At 43.0% G+C, this 27338-nt stretch overlaps 1 protein-coding gene across 2 annotated transcripts in view; it reads left to right on the forward strand.

The window, feature by feature from the left end:
• GBE1 (1,4-alpha-glucan branching enzyme 1) overlaps nt 1-27338 on the forward strand; it is a 108144-nt gene that overhangs the window by 6187 nt on the left and 74619 nt on the right. For both annotated transcript variants that reach the window (XM_072138538.1, XM_072138537.1), the window contains exon 3: nt 17376-17545. In XM_072138538.1, coding sequence (XP_071994639.1) covers nt 17376-17545 — 170 coding nt within the window. The remainder of the gene's footprint in view (nt 1-17375; nt 17546-27338) is intronic.

Below are 27338 nucleotides of genomic sequence, written 5' to 3' on the forward strand. Positions count from 1 at the left end.
GGTGATCGATGGGACAACACCCGCGATCGGTGCTTGCAATATGCAGCAAAGACTTACCGGCTATAGAGAGGGCTCAGCCCGTGAGCCCTCTTGTTGCACCGGGACTAGACCCCCTCTGTGAATACAGTACATGGCGGGTGGTCGTGAACCGGTTAAAAAAAAAAATCCATCTGTAATATTGCCTTAAAGGGGTTGTCCACTTTCAGCACATTCTAGCAAATAACAGATATTGTTTTTGTAATGAAAACTTATAATTTTTTTCTAATATACTTTCTGTATCAATTCTTTATGGTTGCCAAGATCTCTGCTTGCTGGCATGCAGCAGGAAGCTTCATCGTCTAATTCCTGTAGGTAAACGCCAGTCCATGGTCATGTGACGTCACACAGGGGCACAGCTCGTTATATCGCACAGTGTAATCAAAGACGTGTGATGATAATGAGCTGTGCACCTGTGTGACATCACATGACAAGCAGAGATCTAGAAAACGGTAAGGAATTGATACAGCAAGTATAATGGAATATGTAAATTTAAAATTAATTATTTGCTGTAATGTGCTCACAGTGGATGACCCCTTTAATCCCTGTACTGTAGCGTTTCATAGTAAAACCACAACTTGCATGTAGTAAGTTATCATGTGAGCCTGTGCTGCCATCGCTCTGCAGCGCCCCCCGGATGTCATGTGCTTTCATGGCACATCTCGAGATATAGGATTATAAATAGGAGCCGCAAACTTAAATTACAGCTTCCGATAAAATTGAATTCGGAATCTTATGACTTCCGTAGTCTCCGGGGCCGACTAGCGTAATAGCAAAAGGTTGAGCCGCTCGTAGCAAGTAATTAAATATTTGGCAGGAGATGCAGCTACAGTGTTACTGGTTCTGGATGGTTTATAAATGTTCATTCACGTCTTATCTCGTAGCAGTGTCCCTGGTGAGGCCGGGCAGCACGACCCAGACTGCACCACATTCTGCTTTATGTACCCACTGTCTATAGACTATTAGCTACTCCTATAGAGATGGATAGAAAAATCCCTATAAAGCCATAAAAAACCCAGCTGGCGGCTTGAGGGGTCATATGCTGCTCTCCCTTGCTAGGGGTGTATGGTGCAGGGCCCTACTACAGGATAACGTCTATCTACCCCACCATAATGAGTAATACCAGGAAGAAGGTCAAGACTTTGGCTATTTAAAGGGCACGGCTAAATATATTCAGTGCCCTTTATAGTATAGTATAATATATTGTGTATATACTCTAGATTTATTGATAGTCGCTTTAATGATATCACACCCCAGACCATATTCTTTTACTGTATTAAAATCTCCAATATTAATATTGAATTTTAATCTTATAAAGGGTTTGTGTGTGTTCTAGGAAATACTTAAAGGAAATCTACCATTTGCTTTTATGCATTATGAACCTTGAGAGAGCTGTAGCGACACTGATGCAGAAACATATCTTGTTTAATCTCTGAACCAAGTGGTTTTGCTGAAAAAACAATTATAAATTTATGATAATGAGGCTCTGTCACTCCTGTGGCTGCCCCGCCGATGTCCTGACCCTAATTATGCACTTCTCCAGCCTTGTCCTGCCCAGCATAAGCCGAGAATACCTCATCACTGTGTTGTCCCTGACAGGCAGAAGTAATCAATCGCTGAGTCATCCAGCTCAGGTTGATTAGCAACGCATAGAAGAAAGTAACGGCACTCACCCACTTGTTAGAAAAGTGTAATGTCCTTTATTCAGGTGAAGAAGCGTAAAATCACATGCAGGGAGAAGCAAGCCTTGGCAACGGCGCCGTTTCGCGCTCAGTGGCGCTTTCTCAAGCCATTCAGGTTGATTATTCCTGTCTGCAGTTCAGGGAGCTCCGTGCAATGTGTGTATGTAGGCAGCCAGTCTGCACCCAGCTTTCCCAAGGTCTTGAATTTTATTATTGTTTTTTGAGCATAACCACTCAGTACACAGATTAAAACAAGATATGTTTCTGCATCAGTGTCGCTACAGCCTTCTCAAGGTTTGTTTAAAAACAAATGGTAGATTTCCTTTAAAAAAAAAACCCTGCAGAGAGCAGAATCTTTGGAGGCATTTATCTGTTTTGTTGGCATAAAATAATGGCCTTTGCAACTTATGTAAAATGTGAATTGGCGAGAGTGTGTAAAAGAGGGACCATTGTGCCATCTGGTTTTACTGTATTTTATGGACTATAAAATGCACATTACTATAAGATGCACCCCCCAAAAAAAGGAAAAATATATGTTACATAAATTAAAAAGTCCCTGTTGGTCACACACTGGCAGAGCACACATAGCTCTGCTACATCCTTTCCCTCATGCAAACGTGCTCTGTGTGACGCTCAACACATTCAGCACTGCTACATCCAGTCACTATGATACACACCTCTTTAACTGATACCCAGTCTCAGTCGCAACTTCTTCTCTGGCCTCATCACCGGGCATCATAAAAGGGTTCAAGGACCTTGCAGTGATGCAGAAAGCATGTGATTAGTCACATGCTTCTGACATCACTATAGGTTTTGCAGTAAAATTCATGTCATGAGGAGCAAGGAGAGGGAGAGCTCTGCTCTCTCTGAAATGGGGTGAAGGACTTTGTCAGCGCTTCACCCTATCTCAAAGACAGCCGTCAGGAAGGTCTGGCAGTGCTGGATCCTCCAGACCAGTTTTTTTTTTTTTTTTTTGATAAATAGTGTATCTTATAGTCAGAAAAACATAGTACTTACTTATTTTTAATCAGTTATCTGAAATCAATTGAACCAAGGCTCTGCTTTAGTTTATGACATAGGCCTACAATTTGTATGTATAAGGCCCACAATACAGAAGGGTAAGAGGGGTTAATAAATCAAAAATCCGGGTCTAGATGAATGCCCATCATTTGTCTCTTCCCTTTGGGATCTCTCTCACTATTATTGATAAATCTCCCCTGCATTGACTTGTACTAGAAGACCTCATGACACGGAGCAGCGGTGGGCAGTGCGGAGAATACACGTATTATGGAATATTGATTATTGCTGTTGAGATATTCCTCATCAGCATATATCATGTATTGCTTCATCCTTAGGGCTTTAGAGACTACTGAAAAAACTCGACATCACTATCCAGAGCCGGTTTTCTTTGTGTGGAACGTGTCCTTGTTCCTGTTGCTTTCCACAGCGGGGATTTCCTAAAAAGAAGCGATGCCGCACATCTTTTGTCATTTTCTTCTTCTATTTTGTTTTTTACTCTATATGCAAAGAACTTGCTGTTCTGTCCTAGTGTGACCAGACAGTATCTCCTTAGCGGTACATCTAATTCACCTGAAACATTCAGACGTTAACATTTATAAGGAACCGCATGCAACGCTACACAGTGGAACGTACGTCCCAGCCCTGAAAGCTAAGTACTATTCATGATGGGCTCTGTAGGAGCTGATGGTCAGGAATGGTAAGCAGAAGTGACAGGACGCCACAGTCTTATCTTCACCGTCGTCTTGTCTGGCAGAAATTTTATAGATGGAGAAGAAACACTGAGCTGGTGTAGACTGGAGCCCGGTATCCTATGCAAAACCTGTGTCTGGGTCACGATTTGTGAAAAATACTTCCCCATTGATTGTTGGACTGTACAGTAGAGTCTGTGGAGTTGCCGATTTCTCGAATTGTCATGCTTGTCATACTTTCACTTTGAAGGGTGATACAAGATGCTAAACTTCTAGAATGTGGTTGTATCCCAAATAGCCCTTTAATATAGTATATTATATAGTTTAAGTATATATTTTTTTATTTTTAAGGTGGCCCAGGAACAGGCAACAGAGAATCTTTGGGCTCACCAGATAAAATTATTCTGGGGGTTTAATCTATTTTAGTCCCTTTTAGCCTACAAATTGGGTTGCCCACTTCTGCTCCTCTGGGGTCCAATATTGGGTTAGACCTGGGCCCACTGGAGAATCCTCAGAAAAAACCCTCAGGAGCCGGTTTGTGTACAAAAATAGAAAAAAAAATCGTAATCCTGAGGAACAGCTTGATATCAGTGGGATTCCTCAGTCTCTAGGTCTTCTGCACCACCTCCTTTGCAGTGCGGCTTCTCCTACCACCTCCGACCTATGTCGGTATGCAAAGGCTCAGCACCACCGTAGTGTGTGCATGTTGTCAATGCAACATAACGGTTAACACTCTATGTACCAGCAGAAGTAATGGTGATGAGAAGAGCAGGGCCGAAGAAGTGACATCCTGGCCGCAGCTGAGGATTCCTGGAAAGCCCTTTGAGGCTATTGATATTGGCCCCATGTGGAGGTAACTTTTGTGAACTTCCGAAATAATAATGATCTAGGATGGCATTTCCACAACTAATCCTTGTCACAGAATGCTAACCCTCTCAGGCCTCCTCAATAGGTGTCTAACAAGCATTGGTTCTAGCTCTGGAGCACCTTGCCAGGTACTGTTTTACATAGTCAGTCACTTGTAATACCAAACATCTCCTACAGTGGCCACTGTAGGAGAAATCGCCAGCTGATGTCACCAGGAACAGGAAGTGCTGAGGAAGCACTCAGGAAGCAGGGGGAGGGTGAACTAATTCACAGAGGGGCTAGGGGAGCCCCTCGGACTCATTTGCATAATTTTAAAAATTGACTTTAGGAGGCAGGAGGCCATGGATAACAAATATAAGAAGATTATCACAGTCACGATGCCTGGATCTATGAGTGTCACTGGTTTTGCATTTCTTTAAGTCATTTAAGCTGGACTTGGTACATCTCGGACATCATATAAAAATGTATTATTTTGACTTCCCGTTTTGAAGGAAGGGGCTGTATCATGTTATTATTTTCTCTTTCCGGCTTCTAAAAGGCTGATTTCTGAGAAGAACTTATTACGGTCTGAAACTAATGCTATTTACGCTGCTGAAGCCTTTCGAGGTCTCCTCAATGTCTGAGAAGTGATCTAACTCCTCACTTTCAACTACATGTGATGTATCTACAAGAGAACTGTGCAATACTGAGGAATGACCCGACAGAACATAAGAGTCGGGTTTTGTAATATTTAATCTGTTTTTAGAAGTTGCTTCACTTTTGTTTTCTACATCTCATTACGAAATCCAGTAACCCTGACCCGAGGATGTCTTGCAACGTGTTGCTCTTTTACGGTTCAACTTTATTCTAATTGAGTTTTCCTTTTACAAAGACAGTGGTGTAACCTAAACCAATCTGCAGCAGAAATAACCCCCAAAAAACTTGACATTAAAAAGTCCAGATTTTTGACACACAACTTTGTCTTTTTAAATTGCAACTTCAGTTTATCATTCAAAACGTGGGGGAGGAGAGGCCCAAAGTGGAGACCTCTCATTAATGAAATGTCCATTTTCAACAGACCACAAGTAAAATAGTTCTACCAGAGCAAATTGCTTCCTTCTTGATTTTTATTTGGCACCTTCCTCTTCTTCTTCTAACCGGTGCCGCCAGCCCCTCCCCTGGTTAAATACACCTCCTGCCGTAAAAATTCAAGGATGACACAGCAAGAGGATAGTTTTGGGCAAAATCGGGCAGCAAGAAAAGAGGGAAGACATGGCAGAACTTTGCTTCTGGAACTGAGCTAAAACCCTGGTGCATGAACTGTAATTTGCATACGGCTACAAGGTTCTGGCTAATCCTTGGGTTAGCATTTTTTAAGATATGTGAGGGATTTGTCTATGGATAAAGCTGCTACAAATTGTATATAGCTGGTGCAAGGCTGTAGACGCCCTGCACGGAATGTCTCTCTTAGAATGTCCGGTCTGTGAAAGCCTGCTTGGGTGTGTTTTGCTGTTTTTCATGGAGCAAACCCGTTTTCCAGGATGGGACTCCAAGCATCTTTGTTATAAATGATGCTAAAGTCATCTACATCTTGCACTGCAGTTTTTTTTTGCTTCAAGTATCATAGTATCAAGCCAGCCTCTAAGAATTAAAGGGGTTATCTGGGTGTAAAAATTTACTAAGGGTCGGACTGGGGTGGGCTATTTAAAAATAATAAACGTGTACTTGCCTCGTCCGGCGCTGCTGACACCGCGGTCCGTCTCATCTGTGCGCCGGTTTGTTTACAAGGGTACACAGGGAGCTTCCTGCCGGCCGGAAGCTCCCATCTGACACCATCTCCTAGCACAACGGAGGGGAGGAGCCGGCCAGATCGCCGGCCGGAAGCTCCCTGTACACGGCTTCTGTCCAAACAAAATAGGGGCACGGATCAAACGGACCGCGGCGCGGGAGCCGGTAAATACATGTTTATTATTTTTAAATAGCCCGTCCCAGCCCGGCCCTTAGTAACTTCTTATAACTGGATAACCCCTTTAAAGTATAACTTTAAAATATAAAAACTTTTGCCAAGCTCTGCATTAAAGGGGTATTCAGGTCTCGGCATTCACATTTAATTTACCTAATCTGTCATATATATAACACTTTTTCAATTAGATGTTATTAAAAAAAATTACCTGTGTGAAGATAAGTTATCACAAATGTAGTCATATGGTCTCGTAGAAAGAAGACTGTGTCCTTGGATACGACCACCTCTGCAGGAGAGATTGCGCAAAGAAACAAAAGGTTTTTATATATGAAATGTCCGGGAGTAACGGCATGACCCACAGACGTCCTGTGGTAATGACTGTAGAATCCAGGAGGTCAGGCAGTACTGAAGAGCACAGGTCTGGCCACTGTTGCCAGAGTGTGAGGTGGCTGTATCCGAGGAAACTATCTTTTTTTCTAATGGACAACATGGCTGCATTTATGAGAAATTATCTTCACACAGGAACATTTTTTTTAATAATATCCAATTGAAGAAATGTTTACATATGGTAAATGCATTAAATTAAATGTTAATGCCCAGATGGGAATACCCCTTTAAACCAAAATAAGCAGCTCTCTCATTTACACTCATTAGCTATCTGCAGCCATTTGTCAGCTAGCAGGCTAGAAGCCAGCAGTTTCCCGGTCTCTCCGGCTGTCTGGATTGGTTGGTTGCCACGTGAATCCGAACCTAGACGGCGGAGAGAAGGGTTGGTGTTGTTGGGAAGGGTCATTAGCACATGGCACACTCCTGATAAGTAAATGCTCCCGGCAACTTCAGGACCTGTAGTGATGTCATAAGCACGTGACTGATCACATGCTTCAGGTTATCCGTTTACATACCAGGAATGGTGTGTAGCAGGGCTGTTTGTGGCTATGCCAGATAATTAAAAAACAGAAAGGAAAGTAAATGGAACCCCTAAATAAACATATTAAAAAAAAAAAAACACTATTAGAAGGTGGCGAGTCGCACACGGCTAACGTCTCTCTCATCTCCCTCATTCCCCCTCCCTCAGGAATTCTGTACAGTGAGTCAAACACGGCCAGTTTCTCTCTCATTCCTGAGGGAGAGGGCAATGAGGGAGCAGAGTGAAGAGAAAACACCCCCTTGTGACTTTGGAAAGTCTCCTGGCAAGGTGTCAGCATCTTTTTAAGAAATAATTTTAGCTAGATCTGTGTTATGGATTCTTCTGCAAAGAAAAGCATGGGGCACAGTATGAAGACGGCTGTCATTAAGTTGACCGGTTCCCTTTAAAGACGCTTTGCTATTATAGGCCGCATCTGCGGGAGACTTGCAGCCATTGATGTTTCATAGGGGGATTCTGGGAGATATAATTTGAGTATTTCCTAGTGGAGCTCATGGGAAGCTTTATCTGTGGCTGGAGTATAGCTTGAAGGGATTGGGTACGGGACATTCCTGCACACCGGACATCGAGACTGGATTATGTACCTCCAACATTGATTCACCCTCCCCATTGTGATGCAAAATAAGGTGAGCTGATTGATATACAATTATTACTTCTAAGAATTATTCCCGGGTCTCGCTGTTGGCATTCTCCGCTCTAACGTATCAATGACAAGTGTTCCGAAGCAAAGGCTAAGAATTTCTTTTAGACGTCTTTCGGAAGAGAAGTAAAGGTCATTAGTTGATGGCTTGTAAGCTGTGCTTGTCTGTCGTATAATACATACTTCTAATACATTTCCGTACAGTACAATGCGCCATTAGCGCGCTCGCACTCGTATTACGTGATTTCATAATTGATTATAACGTTCCGCTCATTTTATAGGTTGCGTCTCTGGATCTCGCTCATTTTACAAGTGCATCAAGTGGCCGTAAGATTCAGACAAAGGTCACGGGCCTGGCTGCTACATGTTATTCTCCTAGTATGATTTTTAGATGACAAAGCAGGTCCGTAAGCCTTCTAAAAATATTGTCTTGTCTGCCGCTCGCGACCTGCATAATTGCCGCTGACCCCCGTCTGAATGGATGACCAGACACGTGCCATTTATAAACGACCTTGCTGTCGTCTCGGGTAAAATGACGGACACTGGGAGCTCTTAGAATCGGATTAGAAACCAAATTAAGAAACAAATACAAAACAAAAAACATTTTGACTCTATAAATTAGACACATGGCCTCCGCTTGTAAGTGGACGTGACATTACGAGGTCACCGAGGTGTTTGCGCTGTGTATTTCAGCACATTTACTTCTCAGCTAAATCCTATATCCAGTATGTGGCTTTTCCAGCTTTAGCCCTGTGGATTTGTGGTGATCCTATAACAAGGAGCTTTCCTGCAGGATCTCCTGTCATTACTAGTTTGAAGCTAAAACTTGAAATGTTGCCCTTTTTTAAAATAAAAAAAAACATATGGAGGCGGGAGTTGGAAGATATTTCTGGGTTATTAAAAATAAAAGCTATATAATACAAAGTGGAAAGGACTAGGGAATTTTTGGATAAAGTCTCAAAGTTTTTTAGATTTTTTTTTTCTTAAAGTAAAACAAGCTTAAAGGGTATAAAAAAACCTCATTGGTGGCCTCCGGCGCTTCAATCTCTGCAGTCCGTGCACCATGTAAACAAACGGGGGCATGGTAGTCGTGCTCAACTTCCGGGCCACCGAGGTGGCCATCCACCCCAACCCGTCCCTATTCATGTGGGTGTGGCTGGCCGGAAGCTGAGCACAGTGATCGCCGGAGAGTTCACCGCGCTGGAGGCCGGGAGGGCACCGGGAGGTAAGTACATGTTTATTTATTTTTTTTAAACTTGCCCCATACCGGCCACTAATGGAGTTTTTAATACCTTTGGATAACCCCTTTTAAAGAGTTTGGCCACTCTTCTACATTAGTTGCTTTATGCGCTTTGAGTGCCTTAAAGAGAACCTGTTACCAGAGACCTCATTTTCACTAAAGACAGGTTGTCAAAACCCATTACAGCTGCAGTGCAAGTATGTCTCTGTTTTCTCCAATCATTTGCATTACGATATAATTGTGTGTTACACCCTGACAGAATCCTCTGTGTAGTCCCAGGGGTTGGGCTTTGGTTTGGATGCATTTCAAAAACATGTGATTTGTCTGTGCTGCAGACCCCTCAGCTCTCAGCCCCCACCTTTTGTGCTCCTGTACAGCTCCTCCTTTAAAACACACAATTATATAGCAATGCTTAGAAAAGGCTTAAAGACATATTTGCAATGACGCTCTAACGGGCTCCTGCAACCTGTTTTTAGTGAAAATGAGGTCCCTGGTGACCGTTTCCATTTAATAATAATCCCTGAATGTTCAGAATTTCTGATACTTTAGTGCTGTCTCCTGGATCTTTGTTTCTTTGTCTCGGCAATGATGAATAGGAGGAGCTGTAGCAGAAGATTATGACTCCTCATGCTCCAATTCCCTCTTCCTGTACCTGTCAGAGAGACGCAATGTGAGAGAGAGGCACAGTGGGTGATGCCATTAAGGCGGACTCCAGGAGTGAGAAACGGGAAGTCCTGCAGGTGAGAACAGAGAAATGAGGCAAAGATACATGCAGAGACCTGTCTAATGGAAGAGATTTATTGAAAAGTGGTGAACCCCTTTAAATGTAATTTGGATTCTGACAAAAATCTGAATCGCGCCCTTCTGAATTGTTGAATAATCAAATTGATTTTGATAAGTTTTCCAAGGAGTTTTGCATTCCAAGAATTTGTGATTCATAATTACTTCTTTTGGGGTTTGGAGTCCATGGAGAATAGGAGCTCAGCTGTAGTTCCTGGGTTGGCCACTGCACAGAGGATGGAGCTGCATAGAGTAGTAGTCTGTAGATTTTTCCAGCATTGAAAGCGGCCACAAGCGTCTGATCCCGAGTGTTTGGCCACCATTAAATGGGTTGTCACAAGTTTAAAAGTTGTGGAAGAGTTATTACGAGCTGATTAGTGTTGGTTTGGCTTCTGGGGTCCCCACTGATCACTAGAAAGGGACCCCCAGGAATTGGGTGGACGCGTGCTCGTCCTGCCCCTGCATTCAATAGTATGTACACATGAAAGTGCAGAGAACGGTTCTCGACTTTCTCCTATTCACAGTCTGAGCGAGTCCTGTGCTCGGCTATTTCTGGCGCATCTATAATATGAATGGAGTGTCAGCTTATGTGCTCAACATGCCTCTCCATCCAATACCGAGAATGGGACCTTCACCAATTACCTCTTCCCCTCCTATACTATGGATTGTGGAAAACTTGAAAAGTTGGAACAACGCCTTTAACCCAGTTAGGGTGGGCAACACTTTGTAGGTTAAGACCCCAATTTCTCATATAATCGCTTAAATATAGTGTTATGGTATCATTGTAAACCCCCTAACAGGCTTCTGTGCACAATGTAATATGGGGCATAGTATCAAATAAGGGACTGGTATGTAACTGGTTTGAGTTAGTAGCAGAAGGCCTTGGAAATATGCATTGATATTCCAGCATTGTAGCTGTAATTGAAGAATTGTGTTGCACTGGTGTGTGTTTGTAGCAGCAGCAAGACTGCATTTATATTACAGGGTTGCAGCTGGGCTTTGTTGTTGTTTTGTTAGTCGCAGCAGGACTTTGAAATATGCTTTACTAATGCAGGATTGTAGCTGGATTTGGTGAATTGTGTTGCACTGGTTTGTGTTACAAGGTCTAGCTACAATACCCTGCAATATGAATACATATTTCATAGTCCTGCTGTTAGCAGCAAGACCACATTTATATTCCTGGGTTGCAGCTGGACATTCTGCACATGCTGAAATATGTATTCCTATTGCAGGATTGTAGCTGGACATTGTAACACAAACAAGTGCAACACGTCCAGCTGCAACCCTGGAATATAAATGTGGTCTTGCTGCTACTAACTACAAACACAAATGCAACACATTGCACCAAGTACAGCAACAATCCTGGAATATCCATGTATATTTCACCATCCTGTTGCTACAAAGGTTTGATTATACAGATATAAAGAGCCAATAATAATAATAATTAATAATTCTTTATTTATATAGTGCACACAGATAACACAACACTGCACAAAACATGTCAAATTGGTCCCTGTTCCCATGGGGCTCACAATCTAAACAAACTAACAGTGTATTTTGGAGTGTGGGAGGAAACCGGAGGACCCGGAGGAAACCCACCCAAACATGGAGAGAACATACAAACTCTTTGCAGATGTTGACCTGGGTCGGAGCGCTGCAAGGCAGAAGTGCTACTCACTCAGCCACCGTGCTACCCCAAATAGCCAATAGCCAGCACCGTCTGCAGCTTTGTATGGTCACAACTGCTTAACATGTGTGTGATTGGGTTCTCAGCATATGCAGCGCCGCTCCCAGTAATTGGGAAGACTAAACCTTGTAGGATTCTTCCTTCTGTACTGGAGTATAGTAACACATACCTGGGATCTCCGGGTGCCGCTCTTCCGTCCTTCCCGCGTGGCTTTCTGTCTTTCCAGTCACGTCCCCCTCCACGTCTGCGCTACACGCTCTGCTGATTATCTTGGAAAAGGGCAACGCTGTAACGGTAGCACTGACCTTTCCGTTTATTTTCTCCTGTGTAATATGAAACATGAGCTAACGGCCTCGTTGTCTCGTTTTCTCACTTAATATTCTTTTTTTTTTTTTTCCCTCTCAAATTAAGATCTGTTTTACAGTATATGTGATGGAAACTGTATGAGCTCCCCCCCCCCCGCCTGCGCACGGCGAAGACGTAATTCAATAACTATCATTTCAGACGGGAATATCGCCCCTGCTTTATTACCTGTACAAGCCTTACTTACTACAGACAGTCCCCGGGTTACATACAGGATAAGGTTCTGTAGTTTTGTTCTTAAAGGGCACCTACCACCACAAATCTACCTATAAAGGTAGATCGGGTGGTAGGTGGATCAATGGGACGTGAGGATAGCCCTTTTATCCCTGCACTTTTTTGATAACTTTTATTATCCCTATATTCAAATTTACTTATGCGGCTACTGGGGCGTGGAGTAGCCACATCTGAGGTTACACGAGGCGGCTACTCCATGCCCCGGTAGCCTCTTTACCCCTCCTACTCACCCATCTTCGGCGCGCAGCTGCGCGTAGCTGCGCGCCCTCGTCCGGCGATCCTGGCGCGCAGCTACGCGCAGCTGCGCGCCGAAGATGGGTGAGTAGGAGGGGTAAAGAGGCTACCGGGGCATGGAGTAGCCCCCTCCCTTGTTGTCTTCCCTTGTCTGTGTGAGAATCAGAGTGAATGGCTGAACAGACACTGCACCCATGCATAGGAAATAGTCTCATAAGGAGATAAAGAGATAACAATTTCAAGTAGCACGGCCCCTACTCCTTGATATATTTTAAAACAAAAATACTGAGCCAAAATACTAATGTAATGTCCTCTTACAAATATTTTAAACTTAGAAAATAAAAGTTAAATTTTAGTTAGCACAAAAAGGGTTAAATTGGCCTTTTGGCATTTTTTGTTATGCATTGAAAATGTAGACACGTAACAAGGCAGACAAAAAAAAAAATAACACAAAGAGAAATTCAACAGTCAAGCTCACAACAAGATGGCAAGTAAGGTACAAAGTCGATTACACAAGAGGATAGTCAAGGATTAAGGCCGCAAATAACCAAAGTCCTAAAGAATAGCGAGGAGCCATGATCATAGGCTAGAAAGGCAAACTGTTTGACCAGTAAAAGAGAATGGTGCACACATGGCTTTTATCAGAGTGCTCCAGGGGGTGAGGCAGGGCTCTGAAGGGGTGTAAGCCTTAACCCTTGCTGGTCCAGTGCAAGAATTGCAGGAGCCAGGAAATAAAGCACTGTTCAGACTGACAACTGAAAAGCACTAGACAGAGTTCAGAACTCACTCAGCCTGACAGTATGAACTACTGAAGACTAAGGCACAGATGTCACGCCATCAGGAATTCCTTCTGATTGAAAACCTTTGACAGGACCTTTAGTGTGATGAGACCTTTAAATTTAAAGGTGGGGGTATCTTAAAAGTTTTTTTTGTAATTTATTGTAAAATTAATTTATTGTAGTTGTATCTATGCACAACTATCTACTATGTATGTAGAGCCATCACTTTCATCTAACACTACCCGAGCCTTCTGTGCTCCTATTATTTTCATCATTTTTTTTTTTCCCGGTTATGTGAATATCTGTCATGTGAATAGCTTCTTTGATGGACTGAAGTACATACTAGAAAGAAAAGGTGAGATGTAGGCTTCTTCAAGATGAAGGAGGCCATGTCACAAATCATTGTGATCAGAGATAATAAAAGGTGAGAACATTTGTAGGGAGCAGGTGCTTTAGGAAGCCCGAGCGTGTTTAGGGCAGGTTCTGGAATGTTAGAGAATAATAAGAGACGGTTAACAAGAAAGTAGAGCGGACTGGAAGCTAAAAGCCGTCTGGAGTTGAATCCGAGTTTACTTGTGACAAAAATTGATGTATAATCTTGAAAAAGGCCATTACAGGGGATTGAATTTTGGCATATAGGTTTTTCCATGATAATATTGGAGCGCTGCTTTAATTCTGCGACGGAATGTATCTCCATGTTTTATTTATTCAATTATTTTCCATAATTTTTTTTCATTATTTTACAGTTTTTTGTTTTAATTTCCTTTCCATGATTATGTGGCCACACATCTTTCCCGAGCTGTTCTTATACTATTGATGATGAGCTTTATAATGTTCTCCTGTCTGTAGACTGTACCAGCCTGGAGCTGCTCCAGTTAGTATATGGGAGAGTTTCCTAGGCGGGTTTTAGGCTCGGAAGAGGAATAGATAAGGCGTGACATCCAAACTGGGGAACCCCAATTATAGGGCGTTCCTTTGTGAACTGTAGAAATAGGAAACATTATATGTACAAGGAACACAACCTGTACTAGGACAGGAAAGAGGTTCTAGTTTACGGTATTGAAAGTACTGAAGTGGAATAAAGGCATATGGCAAATTTATGGAAACTCCTCCTCCCCCCCCCCCCCCCACTTCCTATTTGATGAATGTAGATGCTGTAACTACCCACAACCCTATAGGAATGTAGATTCTGCAACCACACCCCACCTTTGACAAATTTAGAAGCTACCACCCCCCCCCCCCCCCTTGATGAATGTAGATGCACAGGAGAGAGTTTCTATTTTACTTTATTAAAAGTGCAATAAAGGCATATAAAGGCAAATTTATGGAAACTACACCCCCCTTCCTATTTGATGAATGTAGATGTGACCACCCCCACACTTGATGCCCCCCTCCCGCCTCTTTCCCCTTTATGAGTGTAGATGTGCCGCCTTTCCCCATTGATGAATGTATGTTGAATTTGTTTTACTAACAACCACTTAACAATTAACATAGAACAAATGGGTCATTGTAAAACCTTTTGATCTCATTAAATTTAAGCTACAATGAATTGAACTAGACATGGCAGGCCACGCAGGCCCGCTCTAACCACAGAAAATAGGATGAGCGTCGCTAATAATGAAAGATGATAAAAAAAGGCATAGCTCACTGATTGCATGATCATATGACTAAGTAGACTTCAAAAAACTCAGACCAAATGTGCAAACCAAACAATCTTCTTTATATATACTTTGGATGACAAAGACAACAATAGCATGTATACATCACCAGTTCCCAGCTAGATATGCACCCTTGATGGGTGGAGATGCGCCGCCTCCTTCCCCCTTGATGGGTGGAGATGCGCCGCCTCCTTCCCCCTTGATGGGTGGAGATGCGCCGCCTCCTCCCCCCTTGATGGGTGGAGATGCGCCGCCTCCTCCCCCCTTGATGGGTGGAGATGCGCCGCCTCCTCCCCCCTTGATGGGTGGAGATGCGCCGCCTCCTCCCCCCTTGATGGGTGGAGATGCGCCGCCTCCTCCCCCCTTGATGGGTGGAGATGCGCCGCCTCCTCCCCCTTTGATGGGTGGAGATGCGCCGCCTCCTCCCCCCTTGATGGGTGGAGATGCGCCGCCTCCTCCCCCCCTTGATGGGTGGAGATGCGCCGCCTCCTCCCCCCCTTGATGGGTGGAGATGCGCCGCCTCCTCCCCCCGATGATGGGTGGAGATGCGCCGCCTCCTCCCCCCGATGATGGGTGGAGATGCGCCGCCTCCTCCCCCCGATGATGGGTGGAGATGCGCCGCCTCCTCCCCCCGATGATGGGTGGAGATGCGCCGCCTCCTCCCCCCGATGATGGGTGGAGATGCGCCGCCTCCTCCCCCCGATGATGGGAGGAGATGCGCCGCCTCCTCCCCCCGATGATGGGAGGAGATGCGCCGCCTCCTCCCCCCCCTTGCAGCTTGTAGCACTTCTACACTGCTGTCCTTTGCAACCAATTGCTTCTCACCCATAATCAATTGTTATAGGCAACAAAGTTTTTCTCCCAAACTGTTCCATGTACCTCCTTGCTATATTTATGGACAATGTAAAGTTGTGCTCAAAAGTGTACATACCCCTGCACAGTTTTGGTTTTCTTGGCCTTTTTTGAGTGAATATGAATGATAACATTTAAAACTTTTTCCACTCATGATAAAAACCCAGTAGTTTGACAATAAATGGCTTCACCCAACCACGAGTGGGGAAAACCTGTGATTGTTATCATGCATATTCACTGAAAAATGTAGCAATTTCTTGTTATATGGATACAAATTTGATGACCGCAAAATGTCTGAATGATGAGACTTTTCCCATAAGGACAATTGTCCGGCTGCACAGATCTGCCGCTTATGGAAGTTGCAGGTGTATCGCCTCTTTGTAGGGTTGTGCTGCATGGAAATCGATTGTGCTGATTGCGAAACTCTTTTTGCTAAAATTGCAAAACCAAATTAGAAGCCATGAGAACAAGTCATTTTGCACAGATTGATTTTTCACCCACACAAATGTCCTGGTTGAGTCCGTGCCAAGTTATCTAAGAGGGATAAACTAGATGGTTGTTCCTGGTCGTGTGCAAAGTCGTAGTTAATGGTTAAAGACTTTTTTTTTAGTTGCATTTATTTTTTTCGGATATTCTGATGAATAATGCAGGATGAAGTGTGGCAGCCGTGCCCGTGGCTGCTGTCAATCTACTTTACCTGTTGTAAGCCTTCTGCACAGAGCCAACTTTGGGCTGAACTGGCAATTTTTTTTTTTTTTTTACAGACTTGTTGCTAGGGATACACCTGCCTGTCGGTAAGATGATGACTGTCTGTATTCATCCCCTGCCTTTCTTATATTCCAAAATTAATCAGATTTCTGCGTGAACTAGAAAGGAAACTCAGATTCTTATGTCACTTGCGCAAGTATCTCACACGGAAGTGTCCGTCCCTAATTTGCTTGAATTCCAATTTTTCATGGAATATCCTGGTCTTTTATAAAAGGCTACCATTAGCAACGCAATAACCTAATGGCCACTTTTATTTAGTTGTATAGATTGCATATCCTGTTACATCTTTTTGCAATAAACCCTTTTGCATGTCTAGGCAAAGGTAAGGAAGAAACTATATGGATTGTTGTGTAGAAAAATATATGCCTCCAGTAAATCAATAAAAATATTGTCCCCCATCAGAAGTAGCAGCCAGAGCAGCTACTATGGGGCCCGAATTGTCAGAGGGCCCCAGCATCCGACCTACCACACTAAAAAATGGAGGATGTGCACTGTTATATACATATAATGGTCAATAATGTTCAACATAAATGTATATAACAGTGCACATCTTCCTCAGTACACAATTGAGATGGCAACTCTGATGAGAAGTGTTGGGAGAGGAGGAACGGACAGCCGGTCTAGGAAGTTCTCATCTCTACTTCCTGCCGGCTGCTTCCTTCATTTGGTCAGCAGCTGCTAGGCCACAGGCCCCATGCAGAGATTTATATTTCTTACGGTCCAAGCTATGTTGGCAACACCGGTAAGAAAGGGCATATTAACAGTAAGGAGGCAGTAGCCGATCCTGGACACAGAAGTGTAACCTTTACCCTCCAGAATTTGCTGCTCATGTGACTCTGGTCGGCTCTAACTAGTTATTTGGGCTCCTTTAGTATCCATAGTATAGCTGCAACACCTCCTCATTCATTATGATTTTTCCTGTATTTTTTTCCATTCTTGATGTATCTTGTTGTATTTATAATTTCTTTACTTTTTGAAGGTACGCTTTATTTGAAGAGCTGTTGGCGAAACTTGAAGGATGTGAAGGTGGCTTGGAGAAGTTCTCGAGGAGTTATCAGTCATTTGGTATCCATGCCCAGCCGGATGGTGGGATTTACTGCAAAGAGTGGGCCCCCGGGGCTGAAGCCGTTTTCCTTACTGGAGATTTCAGTAAGTTTTTCTATGAAGTTGAGCTCCTGCCTTTCTCTTTGTCCTCTTTTTCGGCCTCTGGGTGAAGCTGCATGTTCTATGGTAGAAGGGTTTTATATGTTTCTTTAGACTTTTTATCTCAATTCATGTTATTATTTACACCAAGCAGCAAAAAAGTCTCTCAATCCTGTTTTTTTTTTTTTTTCTTCTGCATTAATCCTTTCTTTATACGCAGATCTCTTAAGCACATTGGGGCAGATTTACTTACCCGGTTCGTTCGCGATCCAGCGTCGCGTTCTCTGCGCTGGACTCGGGTCCGGCCGGGATTCATCAAGGTAGTTCCTCCGCCGTCCACCAGGTGGCGCTGCTGCGTTGAAAAGCATTTGAACGCGCTGGAGTCCACCGGCTCGGGCTGAGTGAAGGTAAGCGCGTCCCAAGCGACACATTTCTTTTTTTAAATGCGGCGGTTTTTCCGAATCCGTCGGGTTTTTGCTCGGCCACGTCCCCCGATTTCCGTTGTGTGCATGCCGGCGCCGATGCGCCACAATCCGATCGTGTGCGCCAAAATCCCGGGGCAATACAGGGGAAATCGGCGCAAATCGGAAATATTCGGGTAGCACGTCGGGAAAACGTGAATCGGGCCCTTAGTAAATGACCCCCATTATTTCACAGATGTAAAATGGCAAACGTTTATAACTTGTTGAAAATTTTGTCACTGTCCGTTAGCCCCACAAGCCCGTTGTCTCATGTTAGTCCTCCCTACTCAAACAGGGGAGACCTGATTATTGGAACCGGTGGCTGCTGTAATCATAGGCCAGTTCCCTCCAGGACTTTTAGGCCATATTCACATCTCATTTTTTGGGCTATATTCAGTTTATATACCAGGGCAGCACTGTATAAGCTGAAAATATACTTAGTCATATAATATAAGATGGGGGAATCCATTTTGCCTCCATCTGACTAGTATACATCATATCCTGTGGAAAAGACACAGCAAGCTACATTTTTCTATCCTTCCTCTTTGTGAACTACGTATACTATTACATATGTATATATATATGTATACAATATATAATATTATTATTATTATTATTACACTCATATGCGGCCATCATAGCCTATGGGGAATAGATGCAACTGTATTGCATCCATCTTTGGCGTCTGCTAAGCATACATTTTGTGAGATCCCTTGTGATGAAACTGTCCAAGGATACTTTGCAAGGACGCAGCAAGCTATATCTTTCCATCCTGCTCCCCCTCTGACAAATACGCCCATAGTAGGCCATTATAGCCTATGGGGAACGGATGCAACAGTATTGCATCCATTCCAGTCTCTGCTGAGCGTACACTCTGGGAGATCCCTAGTGACGTAGTGTCCAAGAACCGTTTCATCGCTCGGGAGACCCATGGAACATACTTTTAGAGGGATTGGTGAAGTTGGCTGATCGGTATACGTACTAAACCTCTGTGTTAAGTATATGTCTAGTATGGGTGGTGAGGATTTAGGCCAGGGGTGAACAACATTTATTGAACCATGGGCCAACCATGGACCATGCTCGACTTCAAGGGGCTACACCAACAATAACAAAACAGCACAAAATTCCATCTCATTTATCGCTATACTGTAGTATATCATATCTAGTACTGCAGAAACCGAAAGCTGCATTCAGTATAAGTGCGCCGGCATAGGATGATGCCTGCATCCTGATAAATCTGCCGGGTGGCTGTGCTGCATCGGTTTGGCCTAGCATAGAATTGTGCCTAAACAGGTGCAGGCTATAGGCAGTGCGGGGCAAGAACGCCTTGTGTTTGCTCCATCACTGGCCGCGTCCCTCTTCAACCCCCTGTGAACACTTGGCACGGAGGTGGCAAAACCAGGTAAATAGAGGTAATTCTGGCTGTGCTAGAAATTGCACCCATTTCAAGGCTTGTACGCCAGATTTCAGGTGCAGCAGCCCCAAAAAATGTATAACATATCTCTATGATTCATGGCGTTCCGTCCTGTGGTCCGACCATGAAATCCAGCCATTGCTTGGTCCGTTTTACATGGCCTGTGCAGTAGAAGCAATTTGTAGCAGGGGTTTACCTGTAAGACCGGACTGGTCCGCTCTTCACAAGTGGCACGTGCCAGGATGTTGGCACTCACAGCAGAAGATGGATAACCCCCGTTAATTATGGGGTGGCAGACTTCTTGAATATTCATCATCATCTTGTGCCATTATGTTTCGGTTCACTTGCTTCTGACCTCATGGATGGCAGTCACAATTGTTTATTTTTTCCATTTTCGCTGTTTTATTTAACATATAAAACTTTCATAAAAGTGGTGAAAACCCAGTGACCCTCTTTTGAAGTTGGGTTCATTTCTGAAAATAATTAAGCAAACGAAGCGTCCTCAATATATTTCTGTCTGCATTTGCTCTGTAGTGTAGATTACGGTTCAACGCAGTCCGGACCTGATTTATGATTAAAGCAAAATGTGCCGTACAATTATTGTTTTGGACTAATCTGTTAGACAATGCAAATTATTATAATATTAATAATAAAAAAAAAAAAACATACCTTCTCGCAACTGTGTTTTTTAGACTGGAAAAAAATCTGTTCAGTAAAACAATAAGCAGCAGAAATGTGAGGAACCCTCCAGGGCAACATTGTCTTTTAATTTGCAACTTTGGTCTTAGTTAAATTGTAATAGTCATTAAAATTGCCGGTATCTGTTGCAACATATCGTACCACAGGGATAAATAATGAAATGAATGACAAATAATGAACGGGTTTTTTTTTTTTAGAATTTTATTGGGCCAGTGGGAAAGGAAAGTGTTTTATGTTCTCATAACAAAAAGAATGTGCACCCACCTTGTAAACCATTATAAAAAAAATATTCAAATTCGGCATATACAGAATTACAAAGTCTCATTAAGAAGCAACAAATCCCAAATTTGGAAGCAGCATGTAAAAAGAACAAAAAAAAAAGACTTCACGTGTAGTGATAAACCAGGGGCACTTACTTGTAGATCCAGGCTGTTACACTGTGCAAAGCATTTCCCCCCTCCCACTGTGTGAGATTACATCAGGAGAGTGGAGGCGGGAGTGCGGAGGTAGGTGGAGACAGTGTAACAGCCTTTGAAACTGCATCACGGAGCGGCTCAGGGAACCACCTCAGTAGCCTTTGGGGCTCATTAGCATAATGATGAAAACGATTACCACAGTCACTGTGCCTGGATCTATGAGTAAGTGTCCCTGCTTTATCAGGATGGATTTTGATGGACACAAAATCCACTGTTTCTAAGAACTGATTATCAGTAAGTGTGACCACCCCTATTAATGCAGAAGTTTTCTGGGCTGGAGAATTCAGAGTTCTCTCAATGCCGAAGAAGAATGACATCAGCAGGGAAGTAATCACTGTTCATTATGAGTAGGGATAGAAGGCAATGTCTAAAAATTTGAATTCCATGATCGTGAATCGTGGCAGAGTAAAATTTGCGGGACCGGGTAAGTAAATGTGCCGCAATATGTGGTGCTGTGCTACATATCGGGGAAATGAGAACTCCGTGCATACATGCGACACATCCACATTTTTAAAAGTTGTAAAAAGTTTTTTACCCCATTGGCAATACTTCCCCTCTTATTCCTTTCACTAAAGGTAACCAGAGGTCTCAATAACGCATGTACATGTTTCATAGACGCATATACAGGCCGTTTTAGACCGCTCCCCCCCCCCGAAAAAAAAAAAGAAAAGCCCTATGAGAATAAATACGGGGTTTTTTTTGCTCTTGTTGGGCCATGAGCTGTCCATTCACAGCTGCAGCCTGATGTAAGGTCATGTGACCAAGGAGTGTTTCGGTCATGTGACCTTGACGGCCACGGACAGAAGAAGCCCTGATTTTCCTCAGTTAGAAGGAGCTAATTTTGGCTAACACCACTGGACTTTGCAGAAAGTCCCTGATTGGGATCCAAATGAGGTTTTGTGAATGTTCTGCCAATGTCATGGGCTGTAGTGTGATAACCAGGAAACAAGGCACCGCACCGAAATGATGGTCATGTATCAATATATACACTAATTCAACAGAGAAAAAAGCGATGCAGCAAAGTGACCAAAAAATAGAAAATACTTTATTAAATATTGTACAACACACACAAAATATAAAACCACTTAAAAGATGTAACAAGTGTGTTACAACCAATACTGAGCAACTGGTAGTACAAAGCAGAGCCACTTGTTACATCTTTTAAGTGGTTTTATATTTTGTGCTTGTTGCACAATATTTAATAAAGTATTTTCTATTTTTTGGTCATTTTGTTGCATCGCTTTTTTTCTCTGTTGAATTTATGGCCCATAGTGTCCGATCTTTAGGAAGCATGTTATAGAGCAGGAGGAGCTGAGCAGATTGTACATAGTGTCCTATCTGCAGGTACATGTTATAGAGCAGGAGGAGCTGAGCAGATTGTACACAGTGTCCTATCTGCAGGCAGCATGTTATAGAGCAGGAGGAGCTGAGCAGATTGTACACAGTGTCCTATCTGCAGGCAGCATGTTATAGAGCAGGAGGAGCTGAGCAGATTGTACATAGTGTCCTATCTGCAGGCAGAATGTTATAGAGCAGGAGGAGCTGAGCAGATTGTACACAGTGTCCTATCTGCAGACAGCGTGTTATAGAGCAGGAGGAGCTGAGCAGATTGTACATAGTGTCCTATCTGCAGACAGCATGTTATAGAGCAGGAGGAGGTGAGCAGATTGTACATAGTGCCCTATCTGCAGACAGCATGTTATAGAGCAGGAGGAGCTGAGCAGATTGTACATAAGCAGCCTGTTATAGAACAAGAGTAGTTTAGCAGATTAATATATTGTTTTGTTGAACTCTAGTATAAAATGTGGCCTATTTTTACTCTTTCTGCCCTTATGCTCCAGATTAGAAATCTCCACAGAAGGAGAAGTTACGAGAGGCAGTTTACAGATCGATTTTTCACCATGAGAAGGGGCTGAAGTCCAGGCAGGATTCCATTGTGTCAGTAAACCTATAAAAATTCTTGGAAAAAAGACATAACCCAAGTGCCTTCCGTTCTGCTTCCTAACATAATCCCGTACGGCACTCCGGCGGCAGCGATGTGTTCCCCGGCAGCGAGCGGAGCTTGTTTTTTTTTGCCTATTTTATGTTATGGAATTTTCCGGCACTTTTAATATGGTGATATTTTATGTGTAAAGTACATTCTTACTTTTTTTGGAACTTATTTTCCCTCATTTCAATGAAGAAGAGAAATGGCTGTGTCAGCGCTTTTTATCTCTGCGTTCTGGGGCAGCAGAGACGTCTCCTGCGGGGAAGCCGTCACATTTACTCTGAAACCTGCTGCTGCCGCAGTGACATTGATGCTGCTTGTACATTTCCTACCTATTGCATATAGATTATTGTTCCCTCTACCGTTCCCCTACTCGCGGTGGGTCGCTTTCTATTTGTCTGGAACAGAGGAATTTAAATCTCGGAGTGAACTCCAGCGCCGCCGCGTTTTGTCTCTTGCCTCCAGCTAAAATATTGACAGAAAACCTTTCATCGTAAATATGGGAGTAATGTTATTATAGAAAACCGTACACACAGAGCGCGACTATTCTTAAGAAAACAAGTCTTTTAATTAGAATCTCATTTATTTGTCTGTATATATTTATACGTGTGTGTATACAGATACGCAGGAGGTCGGAGGGCAGACAAGGTTAGTGGATGCCGCCTGTGCTGGTAACGGCTGCATATAGTACCGTATTTTTCAGACTATAAGGCGCACTAAAAATCCTTAGATTTTCTCAGAAATGAAAGGTGCGCCTTATACTTCAGTGCTCCTTATATATGAACCGTACTTACAGACAACAGCTGCCTTGAACTGTGCACAGGTCTGCCACCTGCTGGTCATACATCCTTATAATCAGGTGCGCCTTATAAATGAACCTAGATGTTTTAGCAGGCATTTATTGATGGTGCGCCTTATAGTCCGAAAAATACCGTAAATACCATGGATACTGTATATGGATTTATAATTGGGGCAGCATGGTGGCTGAGTGAGTAGCACTTCTGCCTTGCAGTGCTGGAGATCTGGGTTCTAGTCCCATCCAGGTCAACATCTGCAAAGAGTTTGTATGTTCTCTCCATGTTTTCTTGGGTTTCCTCCGGATCCTCCGGTTTTCTCCCACACTCCAAAATTATACTGGTAGGTTGATTAGATTGATGGGGACCAATTTGTCATGCTTTGTGCAGCGCTGCGTAATCTGTGTGCGCTATATAAATAAAGAATAAAAATAATTATTATTATTATTAAAGACAAAATGTACAGTATATTACTATACCCATCAATGTAAACAAATGCCTTCCATGACAAGGTGATTTAGTTTATTATTTAAGATTGTCTTAAAGGGGTTGGCCACTTTTATCAAATAATTGATCTGGTTTGTGTAAGGAAATGTTATACAATTCTCCAATATACTCTCTGTATCAATTCCTCACGGTTTTCTAGGTCTCCTGCTACAGAAAGCTTCTGTGTTTACTTCCAGTGGATAGAAATCTGTCCATGGGATGTGATGGACACACTGGTACACAAACCGTTATTATCACAGAGAGTAATAGGAGTTGTGTGATACCAATGGCTCGTGCACCTCCATCACATCACATGGACAGATTTCTGTCCACTGGAAATAAAAATAGAAGCTTCCTATAGGATGACAGCAAGCAGAGATCTAGAAAACTGTGAAGAATTGGTACAGAAAGTATATTGGAGAATTGTATAACTTTTCCTTACACAAACCATATCAAATATTTGCTCAAAGTGGACAACCCCTTTAAGACAGTCTTAAATAAACTAAATCACCTTGTCATGGAAGGCATTTGTTTACATTAATGGGTATAAGAATATATCGTACATTTTGTCTTTAACCCCTTAACGCTCTGCGCCGTAGCTCTACGGCGCAGAGGTATAAGGGTTGTATGAAGAGGGCTCAAGGGGTGAGTCCTCTTCATACAAAGGTGGGGGTTTTTGCATTTTGCACAAAACCCCCACCGCTAATAACCACGGTCGGCTATTAACCCTCTCAACGCCGCCGGCAAAGTCGCCGGCGGCGTTTAAAAGACGGCGACGCATGGGCGCCGCCATCTTTTTTTCGATCGCCGCGCCCCCGAACGTCATCGGGGGGCGGTGATCGGTTACCATGGTAGCCTCGGGTCTTCTTTTGACACGAGGCTACATGGCTTATGCAGGTTCGTTACAATGAGCCAGTGGCTTATTGTAATGTATGACCTGCAAAAATGCCATATATTGCCATACTGTAGTATTGCAGTATATGGTAGGAGCGAACTGACCATCTAGGGTTAATGTACCCTAGATGGTCTAAAAGATAGTGAAAAAAAAAAGTTTAAAAAATAAAAAAAATTTATAAAATATTAAAAGTTCAAATCACCCCCCTTTCCCTAGAACGGATATAAAACATAATAAACAGTAAAAATCACAGACATATTAGGTATCGCTGCGTCCCAAAATGCCCGATCTATCAAAATATAAAAACGGTTACGGGCGGCGGTGACCTCCGAGGCGGGAAATGGCGCCCAAATGTCCGAAATGCGACTTTTACACCTTTTTACATAACATAAAAAATGAAATAAAAAATGATCAAAATGTCGCACAGACCTCAAAATAGTAGCAATGAAAACTTCGCCTCATTTCGCAAAAAATGACACCTCACACAGCTCCGTGCGCCAAAGTATGAAAAAGTTATTAGCGTCAGAAGATGACAAAAATTTTTTTTTCTTTTTTGTACACATTCGTTTAATTTTTGAAAATTATATTTATATTATTATATAAATTTGGTATCACCGCGATTGCACCGAACCAAAGAATAAAGCAGGCGTGTTATTTGGAGCGATGAGTGAAAGTCGTAAAAACTGAGCCCACAAGAACAATTTTTCCACATTTGGAATTTTTTTTCAGCTTCGCAATACATGGCATGTTAAAATAAATAGCATTATTAGTAAAATTTAGTAAAATTTGTTACGCACAAGATAAGCCCTCACACAGGTCTGTACACGTAAAAATGAAAAAGTTATGGATTTTTGAAGTTGGAGAGCGAGAAATGAGCCGAAAAACCCTCCGTCCTTAAGGGGTTAATAATAATAATTATTCTTTGTTTATATAGTGCACACAGATTACGCAGCGCTGCACAAAGCATGACACATTGGTCCCCATCAATCTAATCAACCTACCAGTATGTTTTTTGGAGTGTGGGAGGAAACCGGGGGATCCAGAGGAAACCCAAGCAAACACGGAGAGAACATACAAACTCTTTGCATCAAAATCCAGCATGATAAACCTGGGACACATACTATATCTAGACACAGTGACTTTGGTAATCTACTTAGAATTGTTATCAGGGGCCTGCCTTCTTAGATCAACTTTTAAAATTATGCTGATGAGCAACCCCCACACCCCCTGATGTAATCTTACTTCAGCACAGGAAATTCCAGCACACAGTGGGAGGGGCAAGTGCTCCGGGCACATTGTAACAGCTTGTGAATCTGCAGCACGCTGAGGCTCTGGCAATTACCCCAGTAGCATAATTTCAAAAGTTGACATTAAAAGACAGGAGGTCATGGATAACAGATATAAGAAGATTTCCCCACTGTTACTGATTCCCTATTAGATATTTGCTAGGCTCCCACAAATAAGAGACTGTCTATTAAATCTGCTCAGCTCCCCCTGCTCCGTAACAATCTTCTATATGTAACACGCTGCCTGCATATAGGATGTACAATAGGTTCAGTTACTCCTTCTCCATTACACATCTACAGTAGATATGACTGCCCCCTCCTCAGTTACACATTGGGTCAGATTTATCAAGCTGTCTGAAAGTCAGAATATTTCTAGTTGCCTATGGCAACCAATCACAGTTCAGCTTTCATTTTCCTAGTGCTCATGAATATTTTAAAGGGGAACTGTGATTGGTTGCCATGGGCAACTAGAAATATTCTGACTTTCAGACACTTGATAAATCTGCCCCATTATCTCTACTCCTATAAGAAATCCCCTCTTTATGAAGCGCTCCGTCAACTCCATAGAGATGAACCGGGGACGCACAGTGCACCCTAAAAGTAAGGAGCGCGTTCTAACCATGCCATACCATGCGCAGATAGCATGTGTGTAGACTTTATGGGGGGAGATTCATCATACGGCGGCATATGATAGCGGCCACGCTCCCCCCTCCCCCATTGTTGCACCTTATACATCAAGAGGCATAGGCTTGGAGTAGCAAAAAGAACGCCCTTTCAAGCGGCACACGCGCCCGCTAGGCCCCCTTCACACCTACATGCCATGGAGGAAGCTTTGCACTGCCAGAAAACTGGCATAGAAGCAGTGATACCCTCCCCCCCCCCCCCCCCTCCATGTTGTCACCCTTGAAACAGCTATATCCTCTGAACTCAGTTCTGGTGTAATTTTAAAGAGGAGAATCTGCAATATTGCATCCAGTCTGTGTTTCCAGGTGCCACAGAAGCAGTGGCATCCAAATTTAAAGTTACAGCAATTGGGAGATGTATAATAAAAATCACTTTTTTTTACAGCAAATTTAACAGCGGATGCCTCTGCTTCTGTGGCATCTTAAAACACAATGGAACAGTTTCTAGGTGCTATGGTTCAGAATTGTTATAGCTATTTGAAGTATTCCCTACTCCAGCCTGTCAGCTGAAGAATACTTATAATAATATTCCATCAGATACTGTAGCGCTTTACAAATCATGGGTTATGTTCTATAGAATTGTTTTTCCTAAATCCCTTCCTCATCAAATCCCTGCCC

This window comes from Engystomops pustulosus, chromosome 2, assembly GCF_040894005.1.
Source record: "Engystomops pustulosus chromosome 2, aEngPut4.maternal, whole genome shotgun sequence".
Classification (NCBI taxonomy): domain Eukaryota; kingdom Metazoa; phylum Chordata; class Amphibia; order Anura; family Leptodactylidae; genus Engystomops; species Engystomops pustulosus.